A 15,253-nucleotide genomic window follows, 5' to 3' on the forward strand; every position below is an offset into this window, starting at 1 on the left:
CTCTTTCACCACTTCTCCCTCTGTGGTTTTGTCATATAAGCTGGTATTTCACCTCCAGGACACGTCCATTCACACCTTTTGGTAAATTGCTTTCATGTTGCTGCCTCAACTATTCTGATATGAACATGGTCAGCCGGGTGAGCCCAGCAACACGGCGGAGGCAGGCAGACCGTTGACAAGAAAAACATTGTCACCTAGGAGTGTGTTTCCATTCCACCCCTCCACCATAAGGTTTGAAGATTCATCTCAGATCTATCCTTTGTTTCCTCAAGCAGGGTTGGTTGACCGGATAGGGAGAGTTTAGCTGCCTACAAAGACAGCATGACATCATACCAGCGCGACACAATGTGTTTTCTAAAACCTCCACTTTTGGACCTGCTTATAAAGGTTTGGATGATTGCTCTCCAAAAATGCCATTATAATTATATGGGGGGGGAAAAAAATGAAGTAATTTTTTTGTTCGGATTTGTGAAAATCAAATGACATCATTGTAAAAAAAAAAAAAAATCCCCATTCATGCAAACCTGCTAAAATAAAAAAAAAAACATTGAGACAGTTGGGTCAGTAGTTGGTTGTGTCCTTTATTAAAGAAACAGCAAACTTTGCTTGTCTTGCCGCATCTAAGATTAAATGGCATTTCAGATCTTCTTCACTTCAGCTTTCTTTTATACAGCACTTTAAAACAACCATTGTTGCATATTTACTCGCATTGAACACTTTTCAAATATGTGAATAGTTTTGCACAAATCATACAATTATCTTCATAATGTCTGCTTTGAGATCCATTTCCAAACGTGAATTTTCAGGCTTCAGGGCAGCAGTAAAAAGCTGGAACAACAAAATTTTTATTCTGTTTGCGGTTGAAAGCAGTATTAAATAAATAGTCAATTATTCTGATCCTTAAAAAACACATCACACAACCGCAACATGGTTTAATTCATGAATTTAGCACATGCCATATACCGCTACAGAGACAAAGGAACATAGTTTCCTGAGTTATTTGATAAGACAATAACAGTTTTGTTCCCCAATGATTCCATCCGATTTGCTTGAGTGGAAAACATTCAAGCGTATAAAATGGGATGTAATGAAGTCGCATGGCTTTTTGTCAAAGGTTCCTCATTTGATCATTGCTCAGAAAGCACAGGGACAAAATGTGAAGTATTAAGTTGGGTATTTGTGTCTGAGACACGTCTTGATCAGCACATACAAAGAAGTCAAACAGCCATTGCACTTGGAATAAAAGCGTGAGAGGGAATAAAGCCCCACAGCACATTCCGTAACTGGGTTACTAACAGCTATCGCTTTTGTTTGACAAGAAGTTTAATTTGTGAAAGCTAAATGTTTTATTATCCCCCAAATAATGTGTAGAATGTTAAACTTTTTTCCCAGCGGTTTTTTTTTTACACTTGAATATGACTCCTACTTGACTTCATATTTCCTCCCCATATAACTTTTGATATCTTTTCAAGTTAAGAAGTCACAACATATGGCCCACATGCTTACTAATGTCTCTAATGCACAGTGTAGTGAGGAATGAGAATGACAAGTTATTTAGTGCTGTTTTGATATTTGAGCCCGAGGAATGCCTGCAGATACACATGATACCCTGTCTGAGGAGGAAACCTCATAGATGAGGTAAGACTGCTTACAGCAATGAAACAATATCTGAAACAGATTAAAAGAGTCTTTCCTCCGCATGATTCGGGTTCCTTTTAGCACACCCAGGTGTTACACACGACAGCAAGGTGAGGAGAGCATGGTGGATATGCGATTGCGACCTGGAATGTATTCTGGATGCTGGTAGCAAAGAAAGTTCATTTTTGTCAGTTGTTGTAACCCCCAGTGTCGGCTGACTGACATTTGAGATTTGTGTTCACCCGTCTGACATCTCGCCTTCATTGTTCTTCAGTGGATGAAGATTGATGTGCAAGAATGTGCAAAGATCCAGAAAAAGTAAAATTGCATCAGAATGACAAACATTTGTGGGTCTGCAGACACTCTCTCTTCCATCCTGTCTTAAACATGTTCAGGTTTCACTGTGATGAAGTCCCAGGACATTGAATCTCCTCGCTTCACACCTTGTTGACATCCTGAAGAATGAAGCATAAAATAAGCCTTTATATTTAAATTTGACTTCAAAGAAGCTCATTCTGTTTGCTTTTGCGTGCAGCTTTCTGGACCAACCAATATACTGATTATCTGCTTCGAGGCAGGCAGACTCGTACTTGCTTCTTTGTGTGGCAAATCAAAACGGCCAATGAAACGTCTGTGGCCATGTGAATAAAGTAAATAAGCGTGTGTGCTGCTCTTGTGGTGCCTTAAAAATGACTTCCATTCGCCTGTGAACACAATGACAAGCCTACACAAAAATCACACAACAAAGCTGTTGTTTCCATGCTCATTGCCACAATTGCCAGTCCAAGCTCTCGTTGTTTCCGCCCCCAGCACTGGATATCGATGAAAAACAAGCAGATCACTTATATCTCAGCCGCCGCTCTGGAGAAGCTGTCTGTTGCTATTTATTATGGTTGTGTTTTTCTGTCTGTATTGATAGCCATTTCCTCTTCCCCCGCAGCAGCCTCAGAGTCTACGTACTGACGCTCAGCACAGCACATCCAGCACAGTCCCACCGAGTGCAAGCATAGGAGGAAATCAATAGCGAAAATATTGCTGCAGGCTCACACATTTTTATCTTGCTTTGAACGAGTCAGCTTTAATTTGACTTTGATCTCAATTTGCTGCTTTTGGGATAGCTTGGCTGCACATAGAAGCATCGGGGAGGGGGTGGGGGGTGGTCCTCCACCAGGGCTTTAATACAAAAGACCCTGTGAGTTGAAGCCTTGATTTTGTCCATATGTCAGTGTCCATTACAGGTTTGCAAGGACAAAAGGCAGGAGGTATAAAAACAACTAATACTACAGGGCTTTCGCTGATCTACGGCCGATCAGAGTAAACGTTGGACAGTGTTAGCCAGGCCGTACAATAAAGAGACCCTTAACGCTGCTCGATGGTGATGTGTGCTAACAGGTTGACGTGACGCACAGCTGGCGCTGTTCTCAATGCGGGTGCAGTGTCACCCTCCTTCCCATCCGACCTCTCTCATCCACACATCATTAGATGTGACACACCAAAGGAATGATGATATTATAGCATCACCTAAGGCCCACTAAAGATGTCCTTGCTTCATCTTTTTCAGACCAGTGAATTCTTAAAAGAGAAGGTGTTTGGGATCGTGTTTCTCTTTTATACAGCCGAGACAAAAGGGAAGGATAAATGACCAGGGCAGAGAAAAGACCAGCGCCTTGCTGGGCAGAAAGGGAAGGTTCTAATCTAATTTGAGTAGAGCAGGATATGTGAGTGTGTGTGTGCGTGTGTGAACATGTGTGTGTGCAGACATGCATGGCTCCACTGCACAGTGTGAGGGGACTGTGGGAATGGGACAGGAGGGCTGTCCTATTCAATGGCTCCTCCACAGCCAGAAGCAGTGGGGAGTCTCCCCTGACGCGCTGATTCCGGCCGGCCACTCAAAGAGGGATTAGACCAGTGAAGGCCTTCCTGATTAACAATTCACACTCAAGTACCCCCACAAGGACCTTGGGTAATAATATTGCCATCAGTGTCCCTCACCGAAGCAGACATTACAAATCTTTCATCCTTTTTTTTTAAACTTTTTTTCTCCTCCTCGTTCATGTGAAGGGTCACTAATCACTCTCGTGTTGTGTGACTCTGATGAAAAAGTCACCCAACAGTTCTTCACTGGGGCGGATTTTTTTTAAATAATAAGTTGTAAAATTCAACAATTATCCCTCTCTTCATTCTTCTCCTAAATGACCATCCCATGGAAGAGTGATTCAAAGCAAACTCGCCGTAGATCGACTTGGCCTTCGTAACAAACAAAAAGCCATTGAAACAGGCTTTCTTGGCAAGCAGCCTCTCAAGGCCCACCATCGACTATAATTACACTAATCTATAAACACTTAGAAGGTTACAAAAACTGTCACTTCCTCTTATTAAGCACAAGGCACAAAGAATGAGGTCAAAGGTTGCACCTTCCATTGATGGCTGTGACGTATTCTTGTGAGGCAAAGCAAAAAGATAGGGAAAAAAGGAGTGGTACAAATTAGTCCTCATTAATAAGTTACTTAATTGAACTATTTAAAACACAAGGATGAAATACTGCAGGCTTTGAAGTAGTCAGGCCTCCTTAATATTTAATCGTTTCACTCATGCATTTCCCAATAACTTATCTGACCCTTTACTAAAAACTGGAGCGCCTATTAAATTCAAACACACATTCATGTCACAATTAAAAATTCATTTCAAATTTATCAGTAGAAAAATCTGGAATGAGACCAAAATTTGATTGAAAAATAAGTATTTTTCAGTAATAGCCTCAAATAGTTGAGTGGCAATAGGGGAGAAAATAAAAGATTATGTTGATAAAGGGGATCATCCTGAGCTAAACGCTGAATGTGTGCGATCAGGGGGGAGAACAGGATCTTTGGACAATGCGCGGAGCGTATGAACAAATAGTCTCACCTCCAGCTGAGTGTGTTGTTTCTTCTCATTGTGCACTCTGAAAGCCAAGAGGAGGGCCTTGGTTAAGAAGATTAGAGCCCTACCCCACCCGTACATTTAATCAACACGGCCTTTCAATGCCGCCAACAATACCAAACATGTCCAAAATGTCACCCATTTCTCCCATAGCTTACCTCACATGCTGGAACGGAGGACAAATCATCCAAAAGGGGCAAAGAGAACCAGGATGAGGCTTATTATATACAGGGATGGATTTGTTGTCTTCAAAAACCTTTTAAAATCGTCACCATCAGCGTACCCTTTGATATCAATCAAATTTAAGACTTGAACAAAATGCATCAGCTCCAGCTTCTTTGACACTATGAATCAAAATTCCCTTAAAAACCTGAGGAGCTTTGCTTGCGTGCCCTTCATTTCTTTCATCCATGGTTAAATATGTAAATAAAATGTCTAAAGTCATTCTTCAAAGGGGAACAAAAGAAAAAAAGAGTCCGGAGGAAAAGACAGCCATAAAATTCCTCCGATTCTCCATAACATTAGCCAGAGGGGGGCCAGCTTCCAGCCAGAGCCTAGCAGCAGGGGTGCCAGCAAGCACCATAGAATCACAGATTGCAAATCCCACACACAAAAAATAAAATATCTTTTCAGCTTCACCCATCAAAGCCCACCCTCTTTCACTTTATTAGTTACAGAATTATCTCACAGTTACTTTCTTAGAGATGGTCTCGGGCTAGGTTTCCCCCTTCTCTCACTGTTGTGGTTGCGGAGATGAAAAAAAGTTTTGAAGTGCGTGAGTGCATGCGAGTTTGCGTGCACGTGTCAAATGTATGACAAATATTCTATAGGAGGGCAGTTGTACTTGAAATCAGGTCCAAGACAGAACAATTAAAAAAAATCACGAGGCAGGCTTGACTCAAACTGTTACCATCTATATTTCAAAGCCATCATCGTCATCATGACAAGCACAACGCTCATACAGACAGAGAGACGGGAATGAAAAAATTCCAACAATGATTCATTCCAACAAATGTTGTCTTCTTAAAAAGTATGTATGACAATGTTATTCTGCATGTTTCCAATTACTAAAGCACCAGTAATAAAGACAGATGGATGGGTAGATTTATTTTACAATACTATGGCAGGAACACTGATGATGAGTAAAAGCTCCAAGAATAGATTTTATGACTTATTGTTTTATATACACATGAGACCACTTTTGTTCTACTTCTGCTCAGCCTGCATATGTGAAAGTAAAAAAGCAGGCATGGCAGCTGTTGTCCCCTTATGAGAGGTGACAATAGCTTTCTTTGTATATGACCAAAACTAAATGTGTTCCATACATTGAAGAATTCCCACATAGTCACAAATTGGAAGTCATTAATACCTTTTTAAATGCTGACGTGTGTGTTATAATTAACATTCAAATCAAATGTAACAAATGTTTTAATCTAAATATACAAATTGGAATGGTTTGTTTCTCCCGAGAGAGTTGCTGAAAATGCAGTTTGGGTCTCTTCAATATTGCTACACTAGAATTGATAATCTCTATTGACAAAATAACCAAGCATTGACTCCAACCACAGTGTAGGGTCCCATAAAAATTGGCTGAGTGTATTTTTCTGATGGCGATCCGGTTAACTTAGTATTAACACCAACGACTGGATGAAAGGAATCTGTGCAACACATGTGCTAAGGAGACCGAGCGTGTATTCTTTTCACACCCCGTATATGTTGCTGCTCCACACGCTGAGCCTGAACAGCTGAAATGCTACCATTGAGATACATTGTGCTAAAACCATTTATGCACACTGGTGCCAGGTTTCTCATTTTGCACAGGCACATTGCTGAAATGCCTCTCAAAGCACTTTAGGTACTCTTGTAAAAATGCACTTAAAGCCTTGCTGCTCTATGTGACGTGTATTTCATAGCCAACGAATACCACGGATAAATCTTGAGGCTTAAAACTTTTTACAAGGTAATGTGAGTGGAGGTCTGGAGGATCTCTCATAAACATGCACAAAGCATGTACTACCCAAAGTCTGTCACACCAACCTGGCCCTGCACAAGCAGTCTGACATAAAACTACATCTTTATAAGGTTCATCAAAGTGATAATATTATGTATTATTTCTTTTACATCTGTTCTAGGGGAGTTCCACCCCCAATTGGAGTTTTGTTTTAAACAGGCAATAAAAGTCAACAATTTCATTAAATTCTCAAAAACAACCCTTTTGTGTTGGTGGTGGCGGGCTGCAGCTGTCCCCTGATTTCTTGCAGGACTGGTCTCGAATCCCCTTAACAAACAAGAGAGGCATACAATATAGACAAGCAAATTTTGACTAAAAAAATGCTTTGGCTGCATGATCTGCACATCTCTTTCTCTTGAAGTGTGCTGTCCTTGCTTATTAAATATTCTCCGCAGATGTGAAATGTGTCATCATTGAAACCAGCACAATCTAATGTGTGCTGGGAAAACATTCATATCAGAATTGTTAAGTTAAGATGCCTATGTTGGGTTTTGTTTATTACCATCAAAGCGAAACTGTATTTATTGATAGTTAGGATGAGAGGTTGCGATAATGGTTGGTTGGATAGTGTTGTATGTAGAACAACATTACTTCATATTGAGAGTTGCTTCTCATTGTTAATATTTCATCCTTTCATCCATTGACTTAACATGAAAACCAAAGTTACACCGGTACATATGATCAGGCCTGAAGTAGCTAATCTGGCACACAAGGACAACTTCTGGTGTCCTGGGGATTGCTGATGGTGTACACTCGCTTGTCTTGTGTGTTCGATTCCCGCGTATGACGGTGTGCATGTGTGTCTAACCCCAAAAAGAAAAAAAAACTGGCCTTTTGTCTTTTCCAGCTCATGCAGCGATATCTTCCGGCCTTCTGGACCATTTTGAAACTAAAAAATAGGTACACCTTTCTTAATAACTGGAAAGCCTTCTTGTTACAACAACACTTGGATTGTATTTGTAAATAGTAGGCCATTGCATTCATTACAAATAGCACTGACTGCACTACCTTTGCTAATCCGGATACCTCCAAAAGTAGCAAAAATTTGATAACAAGGGTAGAAATAATTCAATACATGACTAGAAGCCACCCTTTATTATTTTGTTTGAAGTGTTTTATATAATGTTATTAAGTTATGAGTCTCTCTCTCTCTCTCTCTCTCTCTCTCTCTCTCTCTCTCTCTCTCTCTCTCTCTCTCTCTCTCTCTCTCTCTCTCTCTGTCTGTCTGTCTGAAACTTGGTCTGTGAATGAGGCCCATAGATTTGACCACTACCCCAATCAGCTAATCAATTCATATAACATACATATACATGCGCTATAATTTCCCTAGCTATAATGCCTTGATTAGCATAGCAGTTCAGATAGTGTTTTTCAAAATTCGGATAATAAACGACTCATGGGAAGACAATGAATGCCGTACATATTTAGAATGGTCATGTGAATGTTTGACACTCCCAGACAATCTGCAGACCAGCAGCAGGTTTACATTAGTCATTGCTTTACTCGTGATTTTCAATAATTTGTATTCCACAGTGGAACAACGTTGTGAACTAAAATGACATTAAAGACCATTGTATTGTATTGTATTGTATTGTATTGTATTGTATTGTATTGTATTGTATTGTATTGTATTGTATTGTATTCTATTCTATTCTATTCTATTCTATTCTATTCTATTCTATTTTATTCTATTCTCCTAATGCCAGATCAGTGGCATAAAAATAAATCAAAACATTTCATGCATTGTTGTCTTACTTCCTTTATTGGCAAATGATGGTGGTTTTAAATAGGCCAAATTAAACAGACTTCTTCACAACTACAGTTGGGAGATATCTTTTGTACATTTTTGCACAAATATTTATTCTATGTGGGACTTGTTCAAATGTGGTGATATTTTTTACATATAAGCCATCTAATTTTATTTTTGATACAAACAAAATAAAATCAATGAGCTTTTTTGTACAATTGTGAACAAATACTATTACACTGAATGTCATTGCTATTGAGTGTGAGCCTGGATATTTTTTAATTCTACAACAATCTAAAAACATATCACGTGACTCTGTTTGCAGCAAGTTGCTTTAGTTCTAAGGAGAACAAAACCACATCCGTGTTAAAGGGGAAAACATAAGCAAATACATGGAAAGTCTTAGATTATATCAAGCCCAGCAAATGCAATTACATCAAGCCCTACAAATGCATTTTTGTTTTACTATTTTAAATATTTAATCATTGCATGCCTCAGTGTCCAGGCAAACACGAAGACGTACAGTATGTCTTATTTATAGGAAGCCCAGCACTGTCACGAGCTACAGTACAAAGAGGCAATATATGTTTATTGATAAACTTGACCTACAGTAATGCTAAGATTTAATTGAGACTGGAAGAGATGTAAAATAAATATTGTGGTTGTTTACTGTGCGGTGTAAATATTTTGGCTGGGAATATTTTCTTATAATGTACTCATTTAAAAATATATATATATGTGTATATATATATATATATATATATATATATATATATATATATATATATATATATATATATATATATATATATATATATATATATATATATATATATCCCTGTAAGATGCTCTCAAGCGTTGAAAACTATATAGCTATCAACCATATTGTTGAATAAAAATAATTTTAACTTGGCGATATTATCTTGTATTGGCACGAATGTGACTGTATCTATAAGTGTGCGACGCGTGTATAATAAATGTAAAATATAACGCGCATGGGAAAACCAGAGTGAGAAACAAATCCCGTCTCATCAAGACTTAAACACACCAGAAATGTCTGGTGTAATGCGCATTTGACGCGGTGCGTCCTGGAAGCATATTGTGCAATGTTTAAAATTTCTTGTTTAAAAAAAAAAAAACATATTCACATTGCACTGTGTGTGAAGTTTGCAGTCGTGCACAACCAAAGAGGCTGCGGGGCCATTTAAAATGCAGTAATGAACAAGCTGTTCCACACGATTAGGAAATAAGCCGCGTGTCAGTGTCATCTTTCTTATGCTAAGTGGCTGCCTTTGAAGGCGGATCTTTTGGCAGGTTGGACCGGGACCGAGGCGGCTCCGAGCAGCTCAGCTCAGACAAGCGCTGCCACCAAACGCATCAACAGCCCGCCTCCCAGGAGCGCCAGCCGCTCCATACTACTTGTGGCCAACGTGTGATATTATCGCTAAGGATGTTTATTTGAGTCGGACGTCATTATTTGTGACCCGCCAAAAAAAGCAAGAGCGAAAAAAAAAAAAGGGAAAAAGCAGGGGAGGTGCTCTACTTGTACTCTGAGTGAGGCTCTTCCAACTTCTTGCGCTGGGACGGGAAGCACGCCGCTGCAGTCAGCGCTGGACGGAAAACTCGCACGAAACGAGAGGATGGAGTCCTCGGACTTTTGCGTGTGATTTCTCTTGGAATGCATGGTCAAAGGGATTTTTTTATGGACACATTTGAGGCTTTTGGAGATTCACGCCATAAAAATTGAGTGAACACACATGCTGCAACTCTTGAATCACAAACAGGGTGTCCGACAGCATGGGCTGCAACGCACTCTCTCTTCTGCAAAACTCTATTTTTGGACCAATGTGGGATTTATGTTTTTATTGAAGTTTGGCGGGCAAGGTGGTCTTGCAACAGAAAGCGGCGTAAGTTCAGCCACTCTGATTTGGTTTCATAAAAGACTTTGCAGTTGTATAAGATAACCAATGATGGACAGTTTGTTTATTGTTTTTCAACTCAAGTAGTGAGGATGTGTTCAATTGCAAACCCGAGCCTTATACTGTTCATTTTGCTGGTGCAATGCATCAGTGAGGGCTCAGCCATTAGCTCCGTTGACCCAGACTGGCCAGGAGAGGGGAAATGTCAACAAATCAGCATCCCCCTGTGTAAGGACATTGGCTACAACATGACCCGCATGCCAAATCTCATGGGGCACGACAACCAAAAAGAAGCAGCCATGAAGCTGCAAGAATTTGCAACGCTGATCCAGTTTGGATGTCACAGTCATCTCAAATTTTTCCTTTGTTCGCTTTATGCCCCCATGTGTACTGAGCAAGTGTCCAACCCCATCCCTGCTTGCAGAGTGATGTGTGAACAAGTCAAAGTGAAATGCTCACCCATTTTGGAACAGTTCAACTTCCCCTGGCCGGACTCATTGGACTGCTCACGTCTACCCACCAAAAACGACCCCAACTACCTCTGCATGGAGGCGCCCAACAACGGCTCGGATGAGCCTCCCAAAGTGTCGCACACCCAGCCGCCGGATTTCCGACTGCACCGTCCCCTGAACGGAGCGGATCTGCACCCGAAGGACACCGGCAGCAGGAAGCCGTGCAGCAACTCTGGCAAGTTCCACTATGTTGAGAAAAGCGAGTCGTGTGCCCCAAAATGTTACCCGAGGGTGGATGTCTACTGGAGTCAAGGGGACAAGCAGTTTTCCTTGGTATGGATGGCCATCTGGTCCATCCTGTGCTTTGTCTCCAGCGCTTTCACCGTGCTTACATTCCTCATTGACCCCCAGCGCTTCAAATACCCAGAGAGGCCCATCATCTTCCTCTCTATGTCCTACTGTGTTTACTCCGTGGGCTACCTCGTCCGACTTTTTGTGGGCGCTGACAGAATCGCGTGCGACAGGGACAACGGGGTCCAATATGTCATCCAGGAGGGCCTGGAGAGCACCGGCTGCACTATTGTGTTCTTGATCTTGTATTATTTTGGCATGGCAAGCTCCCTTTGGTGGGTGATCTTGACCCTCACGTGGTTTCTGGCCGCTGGAAAGAAGTGGGGTCACGAAGCCATTGAGGCCAACAGCAGCTACTTCCACCTCGCGGCGTGGGCCATCCCGGCTGTGAAGACCATCATGATCCTGGTGATGAGGAAGGTGGCGGGGGATGAGCTGACAGGTGTGTGCTATGTGGGCAGCATGGACGTCAAAGCTCTCACAGGCTTTGTGCTCATTCCCCTCTCCTGCTACCTTATCATGGGCACCTCCTTTCTCCTGTCTGGCTTTGTGGCTCTTTTCAACATCAGGAAGATCATGAAAACAGAGGGGGAGAACACAGACAAGCTGGAGAAGTTGATGGTTCGTATCGGGGTCTTTTCTGTGCTTTATACCGTCCCGGCCACTTGTGTCATCGCCTGCTACTTCTACGAGCGACTCAACATGGACTACTGGCGCGTGGTTGCTATGAAGGACAAGTGTAAGGACAACGGCGTACAAGAGTCCGAGTGCCTTTTGACGACATCCATCCCCGTCGTTGAGGTTTTCATGGTGAAGATCTTCATGCTGTTGGTGGTGGGCATCACCAGTGGCATGTGGATCTGGACCTCCAAGACCCTCCAGTCGTGGCAGAACGTGTTCAGCAGGAAACTGCGAAAGAGAACGCGAAGGAAGGCAAGCAGTGTGTTCACCAGCAGCCGGCCATACATGAAACCTCACCCGTCTCTCAAAGGGCACACCTCTAAGTATGAACCCACGCGGCCCCCTCCCACATGCGTATGAGCTGGCTCTTTTCTTGTGTATGAACCCCCCTTCCCCCCAAAAAAAAACACTTACCACGAGACATTTTATTCAAGAGTGCCATGATGTATTTATGCAAGCTGCATTGAATATCATGCAACACGTTTTTTTGTTGTATCTCGAACAAGAGCTGCCTTTGTTTGTGAAAAAAAAAATGCTTCTCTTCTGTTATCCAGCTGAGGATCCTGGTGGAGAAAAAAAAAGTGCTGTTTCAATTATGAGAAAAAGAGTGGAATAACCAATTGAGCTGTGCCATGGGGTTATTTGAATAATGTGCAATAGATGTTTTGCTTCCACGCGGCAAAGACACTTGTACTGTTTAGTGGAAGATTACAGACGAAGAAAGGACCCCAGAGACAATGGAGGCAAATGGTCAGAGATGAGTGTTGTGTTTAGAGGCTTTTTAATGGAAATGGAGCCAGGCGTCATATATGTTTGAACTGGGAGCGAGAACAGCTGCTGAAAAGCAGCCCAGACCTTCTCCACTGCCTTTTGTGAGGCAAATCCATGCTGTAAATTAATTAAGCACTCTGTATTGAAAAGTTGTTTGTGTGCGCTATTGCGTTTTCAGTTGCTGTTTTATAGCTCAAGAAAATGTTTGTATGTATTTCTAAAACTGCAGATTTTATTAAAAAAACGTTCTAGTTTTAAATGCTGGTCAACCTTGCATTGTGTTGCAGTTGAGTTATTATTGCTGTCTTCTAACACCCATACAGAAATTGTTTTTAGTTTTGGAACAGTTGCCGTTGTTATGCTTTACATTTATCTTACTCGGTGCCGTCGCTATGTCAAATATCGCTTTTGTTCTTATAAATGTTGACGAGTCAGTAATGCAAGAAGAAATATTTTCTCACACTACAGGCAATCAAAATTTTGAAGTACCGCCAGACGCTCAGTGGCCGCAAATTAGGTGCAGCTAGAATCACATCCAAAACCGGAGCCGTATCTCAAATTCTGCCTTACAAGGTGCCATCAGGAAAGGAGTAATGTCGCTGTGCTTTTTGTTGAGCTTGTAGCTTGAATTGAAAAACATCCGACTGAGAACTGTTTATGTATTTAGTACATATTTTGTAAAGCCTACATTGAGAGGAACAAAATAGTAGGCCGCTCGCTATAGTACAGAGCAGTCCTTCATCACTGTAAGCTACAACTCCAATGAATAAAATATTAAATATATTGTTAAAATCTCAAAAACTGAACATTATTAAACTGCAGTAGTTGTGAAGGCCGATTGATGGGATTGCATTAGAATGTGCATCTGCACAATCTAACGTGGCCAAGTGAGTATACAGTATATTGTCAGATAATATTAAATATTTGCTCAATTATTCTTATATAGAGCATGTTTTATCATTAATACTCTACCAATATTTTTATAAACATGACAGATGAAGAAGACGATCATTTTCAACATTAATGTTTATACAACATTTTGTGCGACTCTTGCAGCACATCCTCAATTTTGTTTCAGCCCATTCTCACCTTCCTCTCTCTCCTCTCGTGAATGTGTTGGCGTGTATCAATGGAGGGGCTTGTTCAATAATCCTGCTCTCATTCAGTACAGGATTAGACAGTTTGAAGGGTTTGACTTTGAAAAGGGGATTGCTGCAAACCCAAAATACAAAATATCTGTCATCTCTTTCCTTCTTTATCAGCAAAGCATGGTGGCATTTCTAAAGCCACATCTGGTAGGGCTTTAAAACGGCTATTATTGACGGAAACCTATTCCGAAAAGCAGTAGGAGTAAACAGAGATGTTGGGAATTTGAGGTTCATGCTCTTAAGAACTGCTAGTATCTTGACTAGAAGACACAGATTTTTATTTTATTTTTATTTATTTTTTTAATTAAAAAGGAAATACAAGATCACTCATTTCACATCACCTGAATGTGAGAGTTTAAAGCTTATGCATACAGTCCTGTTTTTGGTAGACGAGTGTTTCAGAAACCACATAATGCTTTTTGTTCCTGAGGGCATTCAAGTGCCTGCATCAACCCAACCTGTTTTTACAGTCAAAAGCACATGACTCACAACCCCAATGTGTCTGAATCAAAGTACAGCAGTGCCTATTGATACTCTAACTTGGAGGAGGGGAAGGTGAGCGCCCTTCTACGAAGGCCACCTGGATAAGAGCCCCCAAGGTGTCTGGGAAGGCTGTAAATATAAGTGACAGTTTGCACCCACCTCCAGGGTTTCTTCAGCCATGTAGGCTTCACTTTTCTTCTTTTCTCTTCAAAGGGAAGAAATTCCGCTCAGAGCAATGGCAAAAGTATTGCTGTTAAGAAAGTTTTTTTTCCTTCTCTTTTTTTTTCTTCCAAGAGTCGGGGGGTGTCACAGTATGTCTTTGTGAATTGAATTTCTTTAAAGCCTAGAACATATTGTACGTATTAGATCAGGTGCATTCAAACACTTGAATTGTGTTTAATCTGACAGGATTCACCAACATCTTTCAGAAACAGAGCGTTAGTTCAATGTTTAAGGCAAATCGTCAACAAAATCGCATGAGCTAAAGTCAAAGAGGTAAAGAAGCTTCACCAGTTCTTTCAATTGTGCCACTACGTCAGTGAATGGACACACCTTCTTCCCACTGTGACTTGAGGTTGTATATCGAGGAACCTGTGTAGATTGCCTTTGTTTGTTGCAAGCAGCCATAAAGTTCTCTGAAAGAGATTGTGACGTAACTCACACTTCTGCGATGACTGGCGTCTGAGGCAGCTCCTCTTTGATCAGACAGTTTAGACACGCCCTGCGTCTTCATCCTCAGCTGCTACAAGAGCACCTGTTTACTAGTTCGGGCCTGTCTGTTTTTGCAAAGCCGTTCCGACCCTCTCAATGTCATAGACTTATACATGACACGCAGACATGCACACAAAGGAATCCAACTAGAGCTCGGTGGTGGGGGCGTGCCTTCTAATGTGCTAGGCCATACTCTTCTTCACTCTTATATTCAGAGACAGCTGATCTTAATGTAATTGTGTTGCCTTTCAGAAATGTATTTGTGAGTTGGTGCATCAAATGAAATGGTTTTCTCACTGAGGAATTATTTGTAGTAACTTGGAGGAAGATGGTTATCAAAACAACAACGACAGAAAAGCTTTAGAGTTTGAGGAGCAAGTTTCATAGACCCAAAGAGTTATCAAAGAATGCAATGAAAGCTC

The 15,253-nt window shown here is 41.2% G+C and overlaps 1 protein-coding gene and 1 long non-coding RNA gene across 2 annotated transcripts; one reads left to right on the forward strand and one right to left on the reverse strand.

Moving 5' to 3' along the window:
• Nucleotides 1–561: 561 nt before the first annotated feature.
• On the reverse strand, nucleotides 562–5,129 carry LOC148398152 (uncharacterized). Its single transcript, XR_015858666.1, has 3 exons — nucleotides 4,716–5,129; nucleotides 4,543–4,579; nucleotides 562–2,093 (listed from the first exon to the last, which is right to left on the reverse strand). It is a non-coding gene; the product is annotated as an uncharacterized LOC148398152 (long non-coding RNA).
• Nucleotides 5,130–9,623: 4,494 nt separating this feature from the next.
• On the forward strand, nucleotides 9,624–12,748 carry fzd10 (frizzled class receptor 10). The gene has a single exon (XM_088377051.1). It carries the CDS (start codon nucleotides 10,327–10,329, stop codon nucleotides 12,076–12,078), a length of 1,752 nt encoding a protein of 583 aa, XP_088233177.1. The 5' UTR covers nucleotides 9,624–10,326; the 3' UTR covers nucleotides 12,079–12,748.
• Nucleotides 12,749–15,253: the final 2,505 nt, after the last annotated feature.

This window comes from Syngnathus floridae, chromosome 5 (genome assembly GCF_059516105.1).
Source record: "Syngnathus floridae isolate MCC-2025c chromosome 5, RoL_Sflo_1.0, whole genome shotgun sequence".
In the NCBI taxonomy this organism is placed as follows: Eukaryota; Metazoa; Chordata; class Actinopteri; order Syngnathiformes; family Syngnathidae; genus Syngnathus; species Syngnathus floridae.